The following is a 21,340-nucleotide window of genomic DNA, read 5'->3' as shown; positions in this document are numbered from 1 at the left end:
TGTTCTTTGCTTTACAGAAGCTTTTCAGTTTCAGGAGGTCCCATTTATTAATTGTTTCTCTTAGTATATGTGCCACTGGGGTATATTTAGGAAATGGTCTCCTGTGCCAATGTGTTCAAGTGTACTTTCCACTTTCTCTTCTTTGAGGTTCAGTGTGGCTGGCTTTATGTTGAGGTCTTTGATTTATTTGGACTTGAGTTTTGTGCATGGTGATAAATATAGATCTATTTTCATTCTCCTACATGTTTATATCCAGTTATGCCAGCACCAATTGTTAAATATGCTTTCTTCTTTCCATTTGATATTTTTTGTGTCTTTGTCAAAAATCAGGTGTTCCTAGGTGTGTGGATTAATATCCGGATCTTCGATTCTGTTCCATTGTCCTCCTGTCTGTTTTTATGCCAATACCAGGCTGTTTTCAGTACTGTAGCTCTGTAGTAGAGTTTGAAGTCAGGAATTATGATGCCTCCAGAAGTTCTTTTTTTATACAGGATTGTTTTGGTTATCCTGGGTTTTTGGCTTTTCCATATGAAGTTGAGTACCATTCTTTCGAAGTATGTGAAGAATTTTCCTGGGATTTTGATCAGCATTGTATTGAATTTGTAGATTGCTTTTGGTAAGACTGCCATTTTTACTATGTTAATTTTACCTACCCAAAAGCATGGGAAATTTTCCCACTTTCTGGTGTCTTCTTCAGTTTTTTTTTTCTTCAAAGATTTAAAGTTCTCGTCATACAAGTCTTCCACTTGTTTCATTAGAGTTACTCTGAGATATTTTATGCTATTTGTGGCTATTGTGAAGGGTGATGTTTCTCTGATTTCTTTCTCAGTCCATTTATCGTCAGTGTAAAGAGGGCTACTGATTTCTTGAGTTAATCTTGTATCCTGCTACATTACTGAAAATGTTTATGAGTTGTAGAAGTTCCTTGGGAGAATTTCTGGGGTCGCTTATGTAAACTATCATATCGTCAGCAAATAGTGAGAGTTTGACTTCTTCTTTTCTGATTTGTATCCCTTTGATCTCCTTTTGGTGTCCTATTGCTCTAGCTAGGACCTCAAGAATTATATTGAATAGATATGGAGAGAGTGGAAAGCCTTGTCTTATTCTTGATTTCAGTGGAATCGCTGTAAGTTTCTCTCTATTTAGTTTGATGTTAGCAGTTGGCTTTCTGTATATTGCCTTTATTATGTTTAGGTATGTTCCTTGTATCCTTGCACCCTCCAAGACCTTTATCATGAAGGAATATTGTATTTTGTTGAAAGCTTTTTCAGCATCTAATGAGATGATCATGTGGATTTTATTTTTCAGTTTGTTTATAGGAGAAATTATATTGACAGATTTTCATATGTTGAACATGCATCTCTAGGATGAAGCCAACATGATCATGGTGGATGATAGTTCTGGTGTGTTTTTTGGATTCGAATTGCCTGTATTCTATTTAGTATTTTTACATCAATGTTCATGAGTGAGATTGGTCTGTAATTCTCTTTCTTAGTAATGTCTTTATTTGGTTTGGGTATCAGGGTATTTGTAGCCTCATAAAAAGAGTTTTGCAGTCTTTTTTCTGTTTCTATTGTGTGGAACAATTTGAGGAGTATTGGTACTAGATCTTCTTTGAAAATCTTGTAGAATTCTGAGCTGAAACCATGTGATCCTGGGCTTTTATTTATTATTTTTTTGAGAGACTTTCAATGACTGTTTCTATTTCTTTAGCAGTTATGGGTCTGTTTAATTTGCTTATCTGATCTTGATTTAATTTTGTTAAGTGATATTTATCCAGAAAGTTATCCATTTCCTTTAAGTTTTCCAATTTTGTGTATTACAGGATTTCAAACTTTGACCTTATGATTCTCTGGATTTCCTCCTGATCTGTTTTTATGGTCCCTTTTTATTTCTGATTTTTTTAATTTGGAAACTCTCTGTCTTTTGGTTAGTTTGGATAAAGGCTTGTCTCTCTTGTTAATTTTCTCAAAGAACCAACTCTTTGTCTCGTTGATTGTTTGTAATTTTTTTTTCTATTTTGCTGCTCTCAATTTGATTATTTCCTACAGTCTGGTTCTCTTGTTCTAAAGTTTTCAAATGTTCTATTAATTCACTAGTATGGGATTTTTTTCCCATCTTCCTTATGTAGGCATTTAGTGCCATGAACTTTCCTCTTAACAATGCTTCCATTGTGTCCTGTAAGTTTGGGTATGTTGTGTGATCATTTTCATTGAATTTTAGGAAGTCTTTAATTTCTCCTTTTATTTTTTTCCTTGCCCCATTTATGATTCAGGTGATCACTGTTTAATTTCCATGTGTTTGTGGGCTTTCTGGAATTAGTGTTGTTTTTGAATTCTAGTTTTAAGACATGGTGATCCAATAAGATACATGAGGTTATTCCAATTATTGTATCTATTGAGGTTTGTTTTGTTACTGAGTGTGTGGTAAATTTTTGAGAAGGTTCCATGAGGAGCTAAGAAGAAGGTATATTCTTTTATGTTTGGATGGAATATTCTATAGATGTCTATTAAGTTTATTTGAGTCATAACATCTGTTAGTTTCCTTATTTCTCTGTTAATTTTTTGTCTGCCTGACCTGTCCAGGTAAGAATGGAGTGTTGAAGTCTCCCACTATTAGTGTGTAGGGTTTAATGTATGATTCAAGATTTAGAAGTGTTTCTTTTACATATGAGGGTGCCTTTGTATTTGGGGCATAGATGTTCAGTATTGAGATTTCCTTTTGATAAATTTTTCCTGTGACTAATATGAAATGTCCTTCTTTGTCTCTTTTGATTGATTTTAGTTTGAAGTCTATTTGTTAGATATTGGGATAACTACACCTGCTTGTTTCCTAGGTCCATTTGATTAGAAAATTTATTCCCAATCCTTTACTATGAGGGGATGTCTGTCTTTGAGGTTGAGGTATATCTCTTGTATGCAACAGAAGGATAAATTCTGTTCTCATATCCAATCTGTTATCCTGTGTCTTTTTATAGGTGAGTTGAGTCCTTTTATATTAAGGGATATTAATGACCAGTGATTGCTATTGCCTGGTAATTTAGTTTTCATTGTTGGTGGTGTTAATTTGTGTGTTTTCCCTTCTTTGGGATTTGCTGCTGTGAGATCTTCAATTGTCTGTATTTTTGTTGAGTAGCCAACTTCCTTGGGTGATTTTTCATTTCCTCTTTAAGGGCCTCAAACATTCTCCTAAAGTGTTTTTAGGTCATTTTCTTCTGCTTCATCTATATTTTGTTGTTCAAGTCTTGCTATTGTAGGGGCACAAGATTTTACTGGTGTTGTGTTGCTCTTTATGGTAGTGCGTGTGTTCTTACCTTGTCTACCCATCTTTTCCTCTAATTTGTGTAGTTGGGGCTGTCTGTGACTCTGTTGATCAATCTTCCAGGTACCAGTGGATCCAAAGTTCAGATGGTTGCTCCTCTTAGTGTAGTCAGGACAACAGTTCCAGTCACCCTGTTGGTAATTCTATGTTCCTGGAAGTCCCTCAGCGTTCCCAGTGTTTGTTCCACTGGCATGGAATTCTCTGTCTCAGGACTGCTCTGGCCTAGGTTGCTGGCTCAGTCCTGTTCCTGTGGAGTTCGCTGTCCCAGGCCTGCTCCAGCCCAGGTCGCTGGCTCAGTCCTACCTCCACAAATGTCCCTAGTTTGTGTCTGCTCTCACTCCCACTCCTGTGGAGCTCGCCATTTCAGGCCTGCTCCAGTCTAGGTCACCAGCTCAGTCTAAAGAGTCACATTTTTTGACCACCGTAAGCCCACTAAAGCTGGTTTTTTTAGTCCTTCTGACATAACCCAATGATCTCTGATAGACTGGTTTATGGTGTGAATATATGCTTTTTTATTTTTTATTGATTTTATTGAGCTATGCATTTTTCTCTGCTCACCTCCCTGCCTCTCCCCTCCCTTTCAGTTCTCTCCCATGGTCCCCATGCTCCCAATTTACTTAAGAGATCATGTCTTTTTCTACTTCCCATGTAGATTAGATCCATGTATGCCTCTCTTAGGATCCTCATTGTTGTCTAGGTTCTCTGGGTTTGTGATTTGTAGGCTGATTTTCTTTGTTTTATGTCTAAAGGCCACTTATGAGTGAGTACATATGATATTTGTCTTTCTGGGTCTAGGTTATCTCGCTCAATATGATGTTTTCTAGCTTCATCCATTTTTCCCACAAATTTCAAGATGTCATTGTTTTTCTCTTCTGTGTAGCACTTCATTATATAAATGTACCACATTTTTTCTTATCCATTCTTTGGTCGAGGGGCATTTAGGTTATTTTCAGGTTCTGGCTATGACAAACAATGCTGCTATGAACATAGTTGAGCACATGTCCTTGTGGTACGATTGAGCATTCTTTGTGTATATACCTAAAAGTGGTATTGCTGGGTCTTGAGGAAGGTTGTTTCCTGATTCTCTGAGAAATCACTGTACTGATATCCAAAGGGGCTGTACCAGCTTGCACTCTCACCGGCAATGCAGGAGTATTCCCTTTACCCCACAGCCTCTCCAGCATAAGTTGTCATCAGTGTTTTTGATCTTGACCATTCTTTCAGGTATAAGATAGAATCTCAGATATATGCTTTAAGCTTATGAATTCTCTGTTCTAAACTTCACCTGTTTCTGGTAAAAGTATGGGTTATATTTATGAGAACTGGCATATTGGTGTGAGATTTTCACTGTTTTCAGGCCTTAAGAGTGGGGAACTAGAAGCATACACCCTGACTTCACAGTGACATTTCTATTTCTTACTGAAATTCCTAGGCACTTTTTGGACAGCCTCTCATGTAGCTCAAACTGACCTCCAACTCACTGTGTAGCTGATGGACTTGAACTCTTGATCCTCCTCACCCTGTCTGCCAACCGTTACAGGTGTATGCCACCAAGCTTGACATGACCAGAGGCTTTTATAACTGCAGCAGCCCTGTGTCTGTCTTACGCTTTTCTCCTCCTACAAATTTCTATTTTCAATGACAAAACCATGATTGCCCATTTGCTTTTTTATGAAATTCACATGTAATAGTCTAGACTAATAATCCAAATATTGTCACCCACAGTATGATTATCATAAGGAGGTCATGGGTGTGGGAGTGGAGAGATGTGTAAAGGAGGAGGGAGTGCTCTTAGGTTCTTAGGTAATTGATATATGATGTGCAGCATATATTTTCCTTCCCTTGGGGACCAAGCCATCAGAGCACAAAGGAACATTTTTCAAATCTTTCTATAGCTATAATTAGTTCCATTGTGTATATTACTACATTTTGTTCAGCCAACAGAATGAACATTTGAATCATTTCCAGTCTTTACTATTATAAATGCAGCTGAATGAATGACCTTGTGCCTCCACTGAGACTTGAAAATAAAAGGCAGAAACTAGCAAAGTTTTAAGTCTTTGGATTCGGGGCATCCAACCCTGTGCCCAGACATGCAGCATCTTGCTCATGCTCATTGCTACAGACCTGAAAACAACAATATCCTCAAGGCTAATATAAAGACATTTTCTGAGCTGCCTTGGAAGAGAAGCTGCCCAGCTCCAATTCGAAAGGAAGTTGGAACAAGAAGAAACTAATGTGTGATGAATCAGACCTCCTATGTAATCTTTCCTCGGCTCTCTGTGGTCAGTGAGAGTCGCCTCTAATTCAGAGACAAGAAAACTTAGATTAAGCCCCTCTTAACCCATGTAACCATATATGATTATGACCAAGAGCTCTAAGTCTTAGCTGTCTGCTGTGAAGCCCAAGGTCTTCCCAGTATCCCTCCATTCATTTATTCCTTATTGCCTAATCATGGAGAGAACAGGTTCTTGAGCTGACTTTAGGACATATGGATAAAACGTGGCTTCACCCCTAAGTTGGGTGTAGCTGTCATGGTCAAGTGATTTAACAGTGTTTGTCGTAATTTCCTCACCTGTGAAATAAAGACTAAAAGTACTGCCTTATAATTAGAAATACTGTCTGGATCGAATGTCTTAATATTTATATAGAGCAACAAACAGAGCAGGGCACACAGGCTGCCACCTGAGTGCCATGTGTCTTTAATACTCTCATGTGTTGGGATAACAAATGCTGACAAGCTTCTGCCCTGTGAGGGATACCTTCACAAAAAAAAAAAAAATGCTTCAGATTTGGTGGCTGGCACCAGAAATGTATCCCATCACAGTTCTAGAGGCCGGAAAGTTTAGTACTGAGGTCAACAGGGTTTAGTAGCTGATGATGGCATAGTTTAGTTTGCAGAGAGCCATCTTGCTGTCCTTCACATGGCCTTTAATCAATGTGTCCACATAAGAAAGAAAAGCAAAACTGTTCCTGTCTCCTCTCGTAAGGTCAGATATCTCAGCCCAAGCATCCCACCCTCAAGGTCTCATTGAACCCTAACTTCTTTCTAAAGGTCCCATTGCCAAAGACATGCCATAAAGAATTAAGAATTAATATTTCCAGATATGAACTGCTGGGGGCAGGGCACACATTCAGTTCAAGACAGAAAGAATGTAATATCAAGCAGATGGAAAACTTCCTGGACATGAACCACCTACAGTCCAAAGAGAACACGGGCATTGCCAGATAATCCCACTGGAGAAGATGATCTATGTGCAGATAGCACCTGGGAGAACAGATGCACAACCCTGTGAGCTCTGAGCATCCTCAGAGAGCTTATGCCTTCAGTGAGAAAATCAGGCTGTATTCTGCCTGTGTAGAGTCCCAGCGAACCCTTCCCCACCACCGTCTAGATGTGCATATCTGAACCTACTGCTTCTCTTTGTCTCCCGTCAACTATAGCTGGAATACACAGCCCGCTTGGATTTCCTGTGGCGAGTGCAGGCCAAAGAGGAGATCAACGAGATGAAGGAGCTGAGGGAACACAATGAAAACATGCTGCGCAATATCTTACCCAGCCATGTGGCCCGTCACTTCCTGGAGAAAGACAGAGACAATGAGGTGAGCCCAAGTCTGACTAGCTAGTGGAGAACGGGTGACCACACCAACAACTCGGTTACACTCGGGAGATGTAAGAAAAAAGACCATGCCTACCACATGGTGCCTAGCAATCCAACATGTCAGATGCTATGAAATTTACGCACTCTCTCCTCTGTCATCATCTGTTAGATAAGTAGAAGACCCTTATTAAAGATTGGATTGGAATTTCAGGGTTTTATATGCGTGTGTGCATATATCAAAATTTATATAAACCTATATGATTTAATATAATAATATTTCATATGTATACTCTTGGAATGGAAAGAGAGAGCTCCAACAATTCTAAATGTATCTGCGAAATAATTGAAAACAGGGTCTCAAGGATATGAGATGTTTACACCTTATTTATAGTAGTCAAAAGTCAGAGGGTGGAAGCATCAGTCCAAGTATTCATTGATGGATGCATAGAACAAGAATATTTCCTATAAACACAGAGAGAGGGGGGAGGAAGAAAATGTTATTTATGTATAAGAAAAGATGTTCTAGAATACATTACAGCATAGCCTTATGCTAAAGAAATAAGCCAGTTTACCAGAAGAACACATACGGTGTATGGTTCCATTTATATGGAATGTAGACACATATAGATGCCAATACATAAACAGAGAGCAGAAATATGGTTCATAGGGATTGAAGGAGGGTGTAACGGGGAGTTGCTGTAGCTCAGGTTTTCAGGCTGAGGACTATTCTATGGTGATGGTTATGAAACAAAATGAGGGTACTTAATACAACTGAGTTAATAACTACAGGACATAGAAGGAAAGTTGTATGTGCTACAAACATTTTATTCACCACAATTTGAAGTAATATTTATATCATATATGTATTTTTCACACAAGTATATGTGACATACACACATATATGGCATTCATATGTGTATAGAAGTGTGAGGGTAGATGTATATGTGGGGAGGCATGTATTATTCTTGGCACAATGCTTCACATGAGGTAGGTGTTCATTAATGGTTTTTCCTTAGAAGATCATGCTGAAAGTCTACTTAGGGAAACAGCAACAATTGTCCACCGAGGTTCTAGGAGGTTATTGCCTTCTCCACATGTTCTTCCAGCTTCAGGTTGTTGTAGGAACCTGCTTGTTTGTTCCAGGCTACTCGACCCCAAAAGAACCACACAAAAACTGTATTAATTAAATTACTGCTTAATCTATTAGCTCTAGCTTCTTATTGGCTTGCTCTTATATCCTTATTTAACCCATTTCTATTAATCTGTGTATCACCACGTGGCTGTGGCTTTCCTGTGGCTTGTCTGTTTCCAGGGGCTACTTGGCATCTCTTGACTCCACCTTCTTTTCCCCAGCATTCAGTTTAGTTTTCCCCACCTACTTCTATTCTGCCCTGCTATAGGTCCAAAGCAGTTTCTTTATTAATCAATGGTAGTCACAGGATACAGAGGAGAATCTCACATCACCTGGTGACCCTCAAATCTTCCTTTGACTGTGGCAACATCACTCCATTCTGTGTCTGCATCTTCACATAGCCCTTCTTGTGAAGATATAAGTCTCTAAAGACATCAGTCCTTAGATCTAGGATTCACTCTAATCTGAAATGATCTCATCTTAGTTAATTATATCTATAAATATATCACTCCCAAATAAGATCTGATGTCCCAAATGGACACAAACTTGGTGAGAACACTACTCACACACTACAAGGATGGAAGTATATTATTGAGTAGTAGAGAGAGGAACCTGGCCAGGGCCTGTCAGTCAGGCCTTTGTGGGCTACGGTAAGGTTTTGAAACATTTTTAAGTGAAATGGGATGGAAAGTTCCACACATAGTCTAACCCAGAAGCTGCATAGATTAGAACATGAATCTCCATAAAACCTGTTCACAGACTCTAAGATAATTCAGGTGAGACCCTAATGGAAGGCCTAGAAGATGATGGAGACAGAGAGACGAGGAGCTCCATCTACGGCAGGTAAAACTAAAGGTCTCAAAAACAGTGCTGATATGAGCAATGAGAAATGAAAACACTGACACTATTGTGTTTGCCCTGTGACTTTAAAGGGAACGTTACTCGAGAGTAATCAGAATGGTGTTTCAAATACCATCTGTGTTTAGTGTGTGAGAGTACTTGGCCTTGCTCTGTGAGACACTCAGACAGACTTAGCACCATGGACAGACCTCCAGGGACCATCTGCAGACTCTGCCTCAAGAAGAAATCTCACAATGGTGAAATAATCCGGCTGTTTCGTTTTCACAAGATGGTGCACTCAAGGATACAGATTAGGCCATCTTTGGTCACCACTGAGCTTCATGCCTGGCCCTTGATCCCTTGCTGAAGCAGTCAAACAAGACCAGCTGATCCTTGGAAAGGCCGTATAAAGGCAACACGCACTGGCAAAAAGTCCAGGCTGACAAGGTTTGCAATCTGCTCTCCAGGGGCTGGCAACCCTTAGATTACAGTTACTGCAGACTATCTCTCAGAAAAGCCTGAATCAGCCACCTGAGACAGAGACCACTGGCTGCTGAATTGCTGGCTTATGTTAATTTGTGGGTATGGAGCCTTTGAGAACATAACGGAGTCGCCAATTGGCCCAGTCACACCCTATCTTTCACCTTACCTTTGAGACCCTCAAAGATGTAGACCTTTGCCTTGGGACCTTAAATGACAGCTGAGATAGTCCCATCCGAGCCACAGAAGAACAAAACAGGGAAAGATAAGGCATGACTGAAATATCAAACTGGAAGCACATGGCTCCTGAAAGGTCTCTCCGGTACAGATCAGAGCTACCTATCCTTAACAGGTGGCTTTTTCTGGAGTAGTATTTAGGCCTGGTTTTCTTGAGGCTTTGCTGCTAGAGTATTTGGCAGCTGATAGAACAGAGAGAACATGGCCGTATATCAGTCATGGCCACCAGATGGAGAGGCAGAAGCACAGGAATCTCAGAGGGGAACCCAAGTCAATGATAGGAAGCTGCTTTTTAGTCAAAAACATCAAAACAGTGAAGCTCCTAGGAAAGAGAGAAGAGAGACTGATATCATCCTGCAAGGAAAGAAAGGGCCTGGAGATGTGCAGGACTCTAGGTCCTCAGCTGTGGTGTGTACCAAAACCCACAGAGTATGATCATAGAAAGTCTCTAAGAGAAGGTGACATTTGAACAGAGATTATGAATATTGACAGGGAAGATTCTCAGGTCTCAGAGATTCTTTCTCCCCTGGCTTTCACTTGGTATAAGAAGCACAGGACTTAGTTATGAGCAGCCTGGGCACAGAAACTACAGTTCCCTGAGACAACACAGTTCCCTGAGAAAAGAGGAGATCAGCTTCCCCGTGTCCGCATGCAGAATGGAGGAGGGTGGGTGTGAGTGTTCAGAACCCTCTACACAGTCCAAACCTGTCCTTCCAGCCCACAGAGAAAGACGACAACAAAACAATTATAGCTTTTCTATATCCATCTACCCGTCTACAGTTTACAGCGTGGTTTTAGCTTCTTCCAGCCCAGAATAGAAAGAAACAGATGGCACACTGAAAACAGTTAATTAGAGTGAGTTAAAGAAAGCTACCGTCTCTAAAGGTGGTGGGTAGGTTGCATGAATCCATTTCATATGACTCGCCAAGCTCCCTCACTCTCTTTTCTCATTTTCCCAGAGTGAAGTTAGGGATAAACTGGGTGCATTGCATCAATAACCTCCCATAGGCTCTGCCACCCAGATGGAGGTTGCCAGTGTAGGGGAGATACTAGGAGAGCTGAGTGAGAAGAAGCTGTGAGGCCAGAACACCTATTTCCTGGGAATCCCATGAGGCTGGCTGTATTCCTCCACAGACCTCCTCCAAGCTACTGTGCTGTTCCCAAGTGAAATCAATTTGGGGTTGTTCTCATTTCTTCTAAGCCAAAGAAATGGTAGCTCTTCTTAGTTCCCAGGAGGCTTACTGGAGCCTCCTAATTCTCCATTTATCTTTTTAGTTGAGTCCATTACGTATTAGCTTGAGTCATCTCACCTTGCATGTGCCACCTTGCTTTGTCTATGTCTCTAACAGAAACAGCGGGGATCAGAAAAGAGAAAGCAAGACTGCCTAGGTCAGTGTGTTGCTTTTTGTTTGTTTATTTGTCTGTTTGTTTCCACTACTGTAGTAGAATTTGGAGGAAGGAGGCCCGCCTGTTGGTTCCCTGCCTCTCAGCTCCGAAATAACAACACAGAAACTGTATTAAATTATTGCTTAGCCCATTAGCTCTAGCTTCTTATTGGCTAACTCTTACATATTAATTTAACCCATTTTTACTAATCTGTGTATCGCCACATGGCTGTGGCTTACCGGGTAAAGTTTTAGCGTCTTTCTCCAGCAGGCTCCCAGCATTCCGTTTAGTTTTCCCCTCCTGGCTCTGTTCCCCTTTAGCTCTGCTATATGCCCAAAGCAATTCCGTTATTAACCAATGATATTCACAGCATACAGAGGGGAATCCCACAACAAAGCATGTTAAGAAAGGACATGCTTGTTTTGCCAACCTCAGGATTTTCAGTCCATTCTGATCATCTCCATGAATTCCAGGCCTATGGAGACGCAGAGGACCATCATAGAGGCACGTGATAGAGCAGAGCTATTTACTTCTGCAGTTAAGAAAAAGCAAGAAGTAGGTAGCAAAGGATAAGATGCATGTCTAGATACATCCCCAGTGACCCACTTCCTACTTTCTGCAATGTCAATCTATGAATGTATAGACCCATCAGTTAGGTTAGGACCCTCCACATCCAGTCACTTCCCAAAATCCTATTGGCTGGCTAAGGACGTGAGCCCATTATGGACAGCTCAGTTTAAACCACAATAGGCAGCAATTGTGCAAAGTTGTTTCCACCCAATCTCCAAAGGGACGTGGGCGAAAGCACTTTAGCAGAACCAGTGACAAAGTCACAGCCAGCTGCAGTGCATTGAAACAAATAGCCAACTGGAGGGGAGCATTTCATTGTGACCAGGTGCCAAGCAGAGACACAGTCAGAAACCTTTTGCACTTGAAGGAATGAAGGCCAGAGAGTTCACCTTGCTGCCTAAGGTCCTGTGACCACACCTTCAGGGGTTATCATCTCTTTTTCCACATTGATTTCCTTGGGGAAAATCCCTATAAAATCTTCCACCTCATCTAATTGTGGCGGATATGGCAAGAAGAACCGCGGTGGAAGTGGCAGGTGTTGCTGATGTTATCTCCCCAAGGACCTCTTTGTGTCCGAGACGAAGAAGATTTCTCCTCCCATGTGGCAAGCCCAAGAGTATGGGTTCCCCTTCCTGTCCCTCATGAAGATGGGGACACATCACTCTCCGTGTTCTGTGTCAGCCAGTGAGTAGGTAAACCAAGCCATTCTGGTTCTAATTCCTGAAAAGAAACAAAGGACACCGTTTTGGCCTCGTGTGTATCTAAGCCATCATCACCTGAGAGCCCGAGCTTGTGGATTTGTCTTCTGTATATTAGTGTCTCCTGGACACTCTCTGCACCACTTGGCATCCAGCCAAGAGAAGATGTGACTCCCACCCACCTTTTCCCATTCTTCTCACTTCCCGTAGACGCAACAGTCAAGAGCGGAACTGAGTCCATATTTCTTCAAGTTCAGTATTTTTTGTCTAGCATGGATCCCCCCAACGTTAAATCAACTTACCATTCAAATAATGAGCTAAGCAGTTGTAATATTTCTTCATGTTTATCATGGCTAGTATTGCCAGAATTCCTAAATGAACGCATTAGTATTATTTAGTAGCTTGGGCTCTGGAGTCAGACTCTCCAGTTATAAATTTCTGCTCTACCCATTAATCACTATGAGTTTTAAGCAAAATACTTAACCTCAACCTCTCTCATCCTCCCATAGATAAAATAAAGACTTTAATTATATCTGCCTCAAGCAGTTATTGTGAGCTTTAAATAGGATGATCAGGGAAGTGTTCTGTGATGTGCCTGGCATATAAGTGCTCAGTGTCACCATAATTTTATTTTTTAAGAAATGAGGGCAGTGGCTAGAAGGATGTTTAGTAGGTAAAATACCTGCCATGCAAGTGTGAGGAACAGATCTTGGATAACTAGTACTCACTTAAATGCCAGATAGGCATGATGATAATTCCAGCAGTTGGAAAGCAGAGAGAGGGGATCCCTGGAGAAACCTGATGGGTTAGACCAGACACATTGTTGATCTCTCAGTGCAACTGAGAGAACCAAGCTCAGTGAAAAAGGTAGAAACTCCAAATATCAGCCTCATGTCTCCACACAAGTGTTGCACCCCCCGTGTCTACAGCATGCAAGCATGTACTCATACATACAAATGTGCATGCATGCAAACATCAGCACACATCACATCTACACAAACACATGTGAAATAAAACAAGAAATCAGAGCATTCTGAATGCTGGCAAGACTGAGAAATGGAAAGAAAGAGAAGGGTATGGGAGGGGCTAGGATTTATTAGAATTGAACTCCAGTGGGCAAGCACTGTTTAGGAAGCGAACCCAATTGATAGGGGTGCAGGCAAACCACCCCAAGAATGAGAGCATGGGAGAGCTGGCCCAGACTCTCATCTGCCATATGGTGGTATGGGTGGGAGAGAGATGCCCTCCCCTTCTCACCCTCACTGCCTGTGGCAGGTGACAGAGCTGGCCCTGAGGTCATAAGAGTGGGAGAGCTGTCCCCGCCTCCATCAGCTACAGCACTCCAGCACTCTGGAGAGGTGCCCCTGCTCCTCTCCTGGGCAACATGTAGAGCAGGCCCTGATGGTGCAGGTGTGGGGGAGCCAACTCTGAGGGCACAAAAGTAAGAGAACTGGCTCTGCCCCCTTGTACGTCACTGCAAGGGGTAAACTAGCCAGGGTAATGCTGGGGAGTTCGCCCTGGTGGTCAGGACAGGGGAGAACTGGTGGGTTGACCAACCCCACAATTACCCAGAACCAGAACCAAGGTTATGAGTTGGCCTGCCCCAGCATCCACCCCACCTATAATGTATGAGAGTATATGAAGGGGCCAGTTCTAAAAGATCAACAGGATATCCAAGAGGAGTCCCAGTGAGGGTCTAGCACTGGTAGTGTAGAGAAACGAAACCAATGACTCTGAAATGAACACTTGCAAGCAAAGATAAAAGGATGTAGTGTTTACTGCGTGCCTCACTATGTCACACTACAACTTCCATGATGAGATTTTTTTTCTTTTTTCTCTTAAATTTTATTTTATTTGTGGGGGGGGGCATTGCAAGGACAGAGGGCAGATACGAAGGGATAGTGATGGGGATGCATGATGTCAAAGACGCAACAAATGAATAAAAAAAAGTTAAAAATGAAAATAAGCCCTAGTAGGCAGTCATTTTGCACAGTGGAGGCATTTACAATGTAGGGAATAAAAAAAAAAAGTTGGCTAATCTCAGAGGGCAAGATTTTCTCTTTTCTATCTTTAAATAGAAATAGAGATTGTATGGGCTGAATTGTGCTTCCTCAAAATTCATGTGTAAAAATCTAACCCCAAGGACATCAGACGGCAGCTGTCGTGGAAGAGGTGGCTGTGTTAAAACGAAGTCACGAGCAGCCTCCCCTTAGGAAGCCATTCGTTGCTGCTCTTCCGTACTCTGCAGCCCCGCACAGTCGGTCACCAGCTGCCTGTGTCCCTTTGTCACGGTGAAAACTAAACTGATTCACACTTCAAACTCAAGAGTGACCATGAATCGGCGACAGTATCTTTCTCAGACACAGGGCATGATAAGGGAAGAACTCATGGATATGTGGACTGAAGGAACCCTGGAACCTTCTACCCTGTCTCTTACACTGTTAGATACGTGACCCAAAACAATAACTCCTTTGTCTCACTCCACTCATCTGCGAGATGCAGATAATTAGAAAACTTGGCTGGATTGTTATAGCTCATCGGGGTCATATGAGAGTACTTTTCAGGTTTTCCCGAAAAGACCAAGAAGTCATTAACTCAGCAACTAGTTGTGAGTGTATGTGTAAGGTACGCATCACGTCGCAGGACTACACAAGACACACAAAGATGAGTGGTATATATTGCTTTGCCCTCATGGGATCCGTGCTTAAAGGAAGACTTAGATGTTAGATGCTGGGGCAAGGAGTGTATTACAGAGCTGCCTGTAGCACTTTGAGAGCGTTAATCTCAGCCTCCTGCCTCCATTCAAGAGCCCAGAAGTTTCTGCAAAACACATCTCTACATAATTAGTGGAGTTAGAAAATAGGAAGGTACCTGGCTAAGCAGCTAACCTCGGGCTAGAAGGAAATTTCCCATCATTGGACTGGTGGTTGAAATGAATGTATTTTATAGTAATGTGGAAAATGTCTGTCTCTTTATTTGGCTTCTTCTGGAAGTAAACCTTGAAAGCCAGAACTTAAGAAGTAGTAAATTCACTGACAGAGATCCTAGGAAATAGAATGGAAGAAAGAGAAAGAAGACACTGATAGATGGTGCATTTTTGGATAGATCAGCTACCGAGGTGGGCAATGGAAGCTGAATCTGGCAGTTCAAAGTTACAAGACTCTAGGGGCGAAGGAGAAGGAAGCAAAACGCCACTTCCCATCAGCTGTTGGTGGAGACCTGTGATTTAGGGATATTAATCCCCTGCCTCTTAAAAGCTACTGGAAACATGGGCAAAGTGCCCTCTTGTGGCCAAAGAGAGAGAATTCACAAGACTCACACGTGTTGACGGACAAGTAGGGTAAGACATCTCAGGGAGGATACCTGTAACCGTACCTACAACAGGATATGGAAGTAGAAAAGCAGACAATATAACTCAGTGGAAGATCACAAACATGCAGGGCTCTGAGTTCAAAGCCAATACAAAAACAAAAGTAGAAATGCTTTAGTGTTTTAGCAGCCCCAAGAATTGGGGACTTCTTGTAGACCCTTGTAGGTTAAAGAGCGAGGTGGTAGGTAGTCCGTCCATGAATATGTGCCACAATGTGGTGTTAGAACTCTACCTTGAGGGCAACTCTGGGGTCACTGGAGGGCTTGAAGAGTGGAGGGGGGTGCTCAGTATCCGATATCATAATTTCCCTTTTAAAAGATCACTCTAGGTGGCATACAGAGAATGCCTTCAAGTAGAACAAGGCGGGAGGCCCTCAAGTAAGAAGCTTTCCTATTAGTGGTCAGGTAAGACACTGGAAAGAGCCTTACTTTTAAAATTAGCAACAACACTAAAAGAAGGTCAACAGGACAGGACCAAGAAAGAGTCAAAAATAACAATCACTTTTTTTGTTGATTTTGCAGCTCTGGTGTGTCTAATAACAGAGAATAACTGGACAGCAGAAGTCTAAGCTTTAAAGAGAAAATCACTAAGTGTGTAGCATCAGAGTTTACAGAGTGTGAGAACAATCCAGGGTGATCAAAGACCAAGAACTAATCTAGAAATGTGAACTTGGAAACCGCTGTGTGTGAGTGGTGGAGAGGTTGAGCAGAAATGAGATCTGTCAAGTGAAGACGTCCAAGGTGAACCATTCACTGAGTCGCAGTGAATTGTTAAAAAAATTGCTTAAAATAACAGAAGGTTTTTCAAAAATAAATCCTTAAACAGGATGGGCATAAGAAAAGGAGATACTTCACAGAAAGTCAACAGACACAAGGTCCTGAGTGGCCAGCATGCTGAGCTACATGGATGCTCAAGGAAGATGGGAGCTGGCACATACACCCTGATTTTCCCGATTTGAATGACTCTCTCCACTGGTTTCATTCCAGCCTGAGATGTGAATAGCAATAGACAGAGGAGAAAGATGGCTTAAAAAATATCAAAGCCAGGATAAGGAAAGACTGGTTGACAGACACACGTATCTGCAAGATCCAGGGCATGCTGTTCTTTCTCTTAGAAAAGACAGAGAGTGGGGACCAGCATGGAGAAGGCAGGAGTAAGTCATAAGAAAAAAGTAAGGCATAACCCAGGGGTGGTAAAGGTGCTGGTGTTGAAGGGGAAAGGATGATTACATAGGTATGTGTGTGCATGAGGACTCAAGCCAGGGAGAGTTACCACCCAACCACAGCTTTCTCAGTAAGGTGGGAGAAAGATCATCTTCAGAGAGGGGTGATGTGGTGGGTTAAGGTGAATGATGAAACTCTAGACCGGCCATTGAGAAGAACAGAAGAATTGGTCAAGGACAAAGGCATGATGTTCAGAAGTGTTGGCTCAGCTGAGGTTGAAGGACACATGTTTTTTTTAATTATCATAAATCATGTGATGTTTCTGTGAGAATGAACCAAGGGTTGGAACATTTGTATCCCTCCAAATTTTTTAAGGTATATATTTCTGGGCATACCCTAGTAACTTACTTCCTCCAACTAGGTTCCAACTTCTATTCTCCCTCACCTCCCAATAACACCATCCTATCAATACAAAAAGGGTTAATTCATGAGAACAGATCCCCCCATGATCCAGGGTACCTCTCAATGACTAGATCCACCAGTCAGGGAGTGGTGGACCAAGGACTTAACAGTGAAGCTGTTGGAAGAGCCTTTGTGTCCAAACCATGACAACCGGATGAGTGTGCTTATTAACGAGTTCCAAGAGAACTGCCTTGCTCCTTCTGGCACAGGTGGACCCAGCTAGAAAGGACCATCTTTGAACCAGAAAGTGGTTCCTCATTATATACTAAGTCTGCCGGATACTTACAAGCATCCAGAATACAAGAAATAAATTGGGGGTTTATAATCATTCCAGACTGATGTATTTGGTTATGGCAGCTCATACAGTGCTAAATGATTGTGCCTGAACTCTCATTTTTTTTCTGTTCTGACACAGGATCCCTGTCTGCCAGGTCCTTATGTACAGGTAGCCTCGTTGCAGAACTTGAGTTCTGATGATCATTTCTACCTCCTCTCTGCCCTAGGAGCTATATTCACAATCCTATGATGCTGTTGGAGTGATGTTTGCTTCCATTCCTGGATTTGCGGACTTTTACTCGCAGACAGAAATGAACAACCAGGGAGTGGAATGCCTGCGCTTGCTGAATGAGATCATCGCTGACTTTGATGAGGTAAAGCTAAGCATCAGAACTCTAGGGTATGTTTCAAACACAAACATGTATTAGATTATTTGACTTTTGCAATTTTCATCTGAATATAGTGATGTCTTGATAAATGTACAAAATGTAAACTAGTTAAGTCAATAAACATATTTATTGCCCCCACATTGTAGTAAAAACACTTAAAATGTAACCTCTTGAAGATGGAATACAATACATCGTGAGTAGATTTAGAAGGCTCTAAAGGGTTTTGCACCAAGCATGGGCATGTTCTGACTCACTCATAAATAATATCACCTGGCCTCTATCTGGGGGCGAGGAGGCAAGGATAGCAGCGGGTACAACTGAACGCTAACAGTGGCTTAGACCCGTGGCTTAGATAGGGTCCTGCCAGGGAAACGACGGAGTGGTAACATTCCAAGTACGTGCTTGGAAGTAAACCCCAAAAGACTTGTTGACTGATTGGGGAACATTTTCATGTCTTATTGAAGCTTATGTCTTATTGAAGCTTAACCCTTGGTTATTCCAGGATTCACTGAAACAGTCGAGAGAATTTAGACACACCCGCCTGACACTTAGTAAATGCTTATAAACATGGATTGACTGATTGAATGTGTGACCCTCAGAGAGAAAAGAAGCCATATCAAAGCTACTCAACATTTTAGTTAGGTCTGTCCCCATGGGGGGTGCAGGGCCCATATTCAGGAGCTCCAGGCTACGAGAGCCTCCTTGAGTTCACACACACCTGTGTGAACTCAAGGCCTAACACCATGACCTGCATCCATTGCAGCTGCTTGGGGAGGACCGGTTTCAAGACATAGAGAAGATCAAGACCATTGGTAGCACATACATGGCCGTCTCAGGACTGTCACCAGAGAAACAGGTAAGGTCTCCTTGGACTTCGCCACACCTGTGCATGTGCCTGACTGTTGTCCTATGCTAAGGATGGCTTGAAGAGCAGCGGTAAGGAAATCTAAACTTGGCTCTCATGGTTGCGTGATGTGCAATCACTCTTGGGTAAAGAGGTTTGCTGAATGAGGTGCTGCTATTCTGTTAAAAATCTTCCAGGCTTCATTCTAAATTTCTCTGTTCGTTTGAAGAAAAATCTGTGCAAAGAAATACCTTGACTCTGATTTAGCTGTGGGTATCACAAAAACCCCCAATACCTATCTGTTTCCCTATTCTTACTTTCATTTTAACCTTCAAAAGCTGTTATGCAGTGGTGGTGGTGGTGGTAGAGGTGATGGTGCAAGTTGGGGGAGTTGGGCAGTATCTTTGTAAATTATGGGCACCAGTGTTGATGAGGATACTCACTTCTACCTTCCGGGGCTAATGGGTTAGTTATCTGAGATAGCTTTCATGTTCCCCATATAAAGCCTGTAATCTTGCAAGAACTCAGCAGGTATTATGAGTTTGAGTCAAAATCACTAGGAAAGATAAAATTCTCATTAAGTCATAATTGCACTTAAGCTTCTTGTGCATATTTTTATTAAAGGGAGAGACTCTAAGCTCAGCTACATGAGATGAAACCCACGCTGGTATTACAAGTGTGGCCCTCAATACCAGGAGGTAGAAAACAAGTGCCTCGAGGTCACATCCGACCCACTACCAATGTTTGTAAATAAAGTTTTATTGTACACAAACATTCCCATTTATTTCTATTTTATCTTTTGCTTCTTTACAACCAAAACGACAATGTTGAATACAACAAGGACCAGATTTATCTGATGCTTGGCCTTTGACTGAACTACTAATCTCTGTAGGGTCCCAAATTCTCTCACACACAATCTCATTCAACTGTGAAAAGGTGGACAGGACCAACAAGCTTCGCCTCACTTTACAGATTTGGAAACAGTGGTAAAGAGGCTCGCTCTGTATGTCTCTCAGAAATTTCACAAATATGCATAGCAAAGTCCCTTAACGGATGCTGTAAGCCTTTCAGACACAGTTTGGGAACTGAAGAATCTCCATGTACAAGGATAGGAACACGTCCAGATGGGCGCTGATCCAATACATGCACAGCAGTGTGCATACTCAGGAATCCATAATGCAGCAAGCTTCTGATGTGAAGGAAAGATGTGATAACGACCACACCCTATAGTGTTAATAGAATCCCCTGTGATCTGTGCCTCTCGGATACTGATGGTTTGAGAGTCTAGGGGCTCACTTGCATGGTTGTTTCCTCCAAAAGGAGTGTGCAGTTGGGGTTAGACTGCAAAACCTTTGCTGGAGATATCAAACGTCTGTAACCCTGAATGAATCCTTCTCTCATATTTTCTCCAGCAATGTGACGACAAATGGGGGCACCTGTGTGCCCTGGCTGACTTCTCTCTTGCCCTGGCCGAAAGCATACAGGAGATCAACAAGCATTCGTTCAACAATTTTGAACTCCGAATTGGTGAGTTGCAGCTCGAGGTGGAGGCCTCACTGAGCCAAGTGTCTTTGTTCCATCAGCCCCTCCCTGTCCTGGGCATCCAGCCAGGAGAGCTTTTGCTTGCAAAATGCATGAGACTCTGTATGACCCTGACAAGGACAGGAACAGAGTCAACTCAGGCCTTTCTGGGCTTCCTCGTCCCAGATGCTGGCAGCGAGGCAGGATTCTGGTCCATGCAGAAGCACAAAGCAAACGTTAGGCTGGCCTCTCCCCCCAACATATCTGCCTAGCACCCTCGCCACCTATACAAAGGCATGCTTAGAAAGGCAGATAATGACCCAGGAATCACATAATTCTGACTTTTTCATGCTACTCAAAGCTGGTAGTCAGTGTATTACTCGCTGCTTCTTCTGGATAACACCTCAGACAACAGCAGGATTCTACCTCTGAGACTATCACACACTGTATTGCACCAGAGACAGGCAGAAAGGAGCAGTTTCTCAGCCACAGCAGGGACAGACACTCCTTGATCAAAGTAGCCACACAATAATCACTACGATTGAATACTAATCCTCCATGTTTGCACAATTTGTTCATTTCTCCTTCATCTCTTCTGGGCTTTCAGGAGCCTCCAGAAGTCCAGCCTGAAAGCGCCAGCTCTAGCTCACATTTGCATTTTGTAGATGAAGACACTCGATCCTAAGACAGAGTCACTAGCCTAACATCACATCACACAGCCATGCAGACGTGCCAGCAGCAGCTTCAATGAGCCTGACTCTGAGATGAATGGCATTCAGGCTACCCAATGACAGTTGAAAGCAACTTTTGCTCTTGTCCCCATGCTGTAACTGATGGGCCACTTTATTTCCCTAGGTTCTCCCTTAGCAGCCAGCAAGAAAAGAAAGGAGGAGGTTTAAAGAAATATCAATATCTGTTCCTCAGATCAGAGGAATGCCACATGTTTTTGTTCTTTGAAACAAGGATTTATATTTATGGTTTTGATCTATGGATAGGATGTTTGAAAGCTTGATCCCAGAGTTCTCATCAATCTCTTGTCCTTTTCTGAA

The 21,340-nt window shown here is 42.2% G+C and overlaps 1 protein-coding gene across 3 annotated transcripts in view; it reads left to right on the top strand.

Moving 5' to 3' along the window:
- The window catches only part of Adcy8 (adenylate cyclase 8), a 215,987-nt gene that overhangs the window by 192,222 nt on the left and 2,425 nt on the right, over positions 1–21,340 (top strand). For all 3 annotated transcript variants that reach the window (XM_085678921.2, XM_048457362.3, XM_048457363.3), the window contains 4 exons: positions 6,766–6,924; positions 17,765–17,911; positions 18,690–18,782; positions 20,183–20,297. In XM_085678921.2, the coding sequence (XP_085535047.2) occupies positions 6,766–6,924; positions 17,765–17,911; positions 18,690–18,782; positions 20,183–20,297 (514 nt within the window). The remainder of the gene's footprint in view (positions 1–6,765; positions 6,925–17,764; positions 17,912–18,689; positions 18,783–20,182; positions 20,298–21,340) is intronic.

Source organism: Myodes glareolus, chromosome 19 (assembly GCF_982192425.1).
Source record: "Myodes glareolus chromosome 19, mMyoGla1.1, whole genome shotgun sequence".
NCBI classification, from domain to species: Eukaryota; Metazoa; Chordata; class Mammalia; order Rodentia; family Cricetidae; genus Myodes; species Myodes glareolus.
Note: the sequence above shows the minus strand (reverse complement) of the source record. Positions and strands in the feature narration are given on the sequence as shown.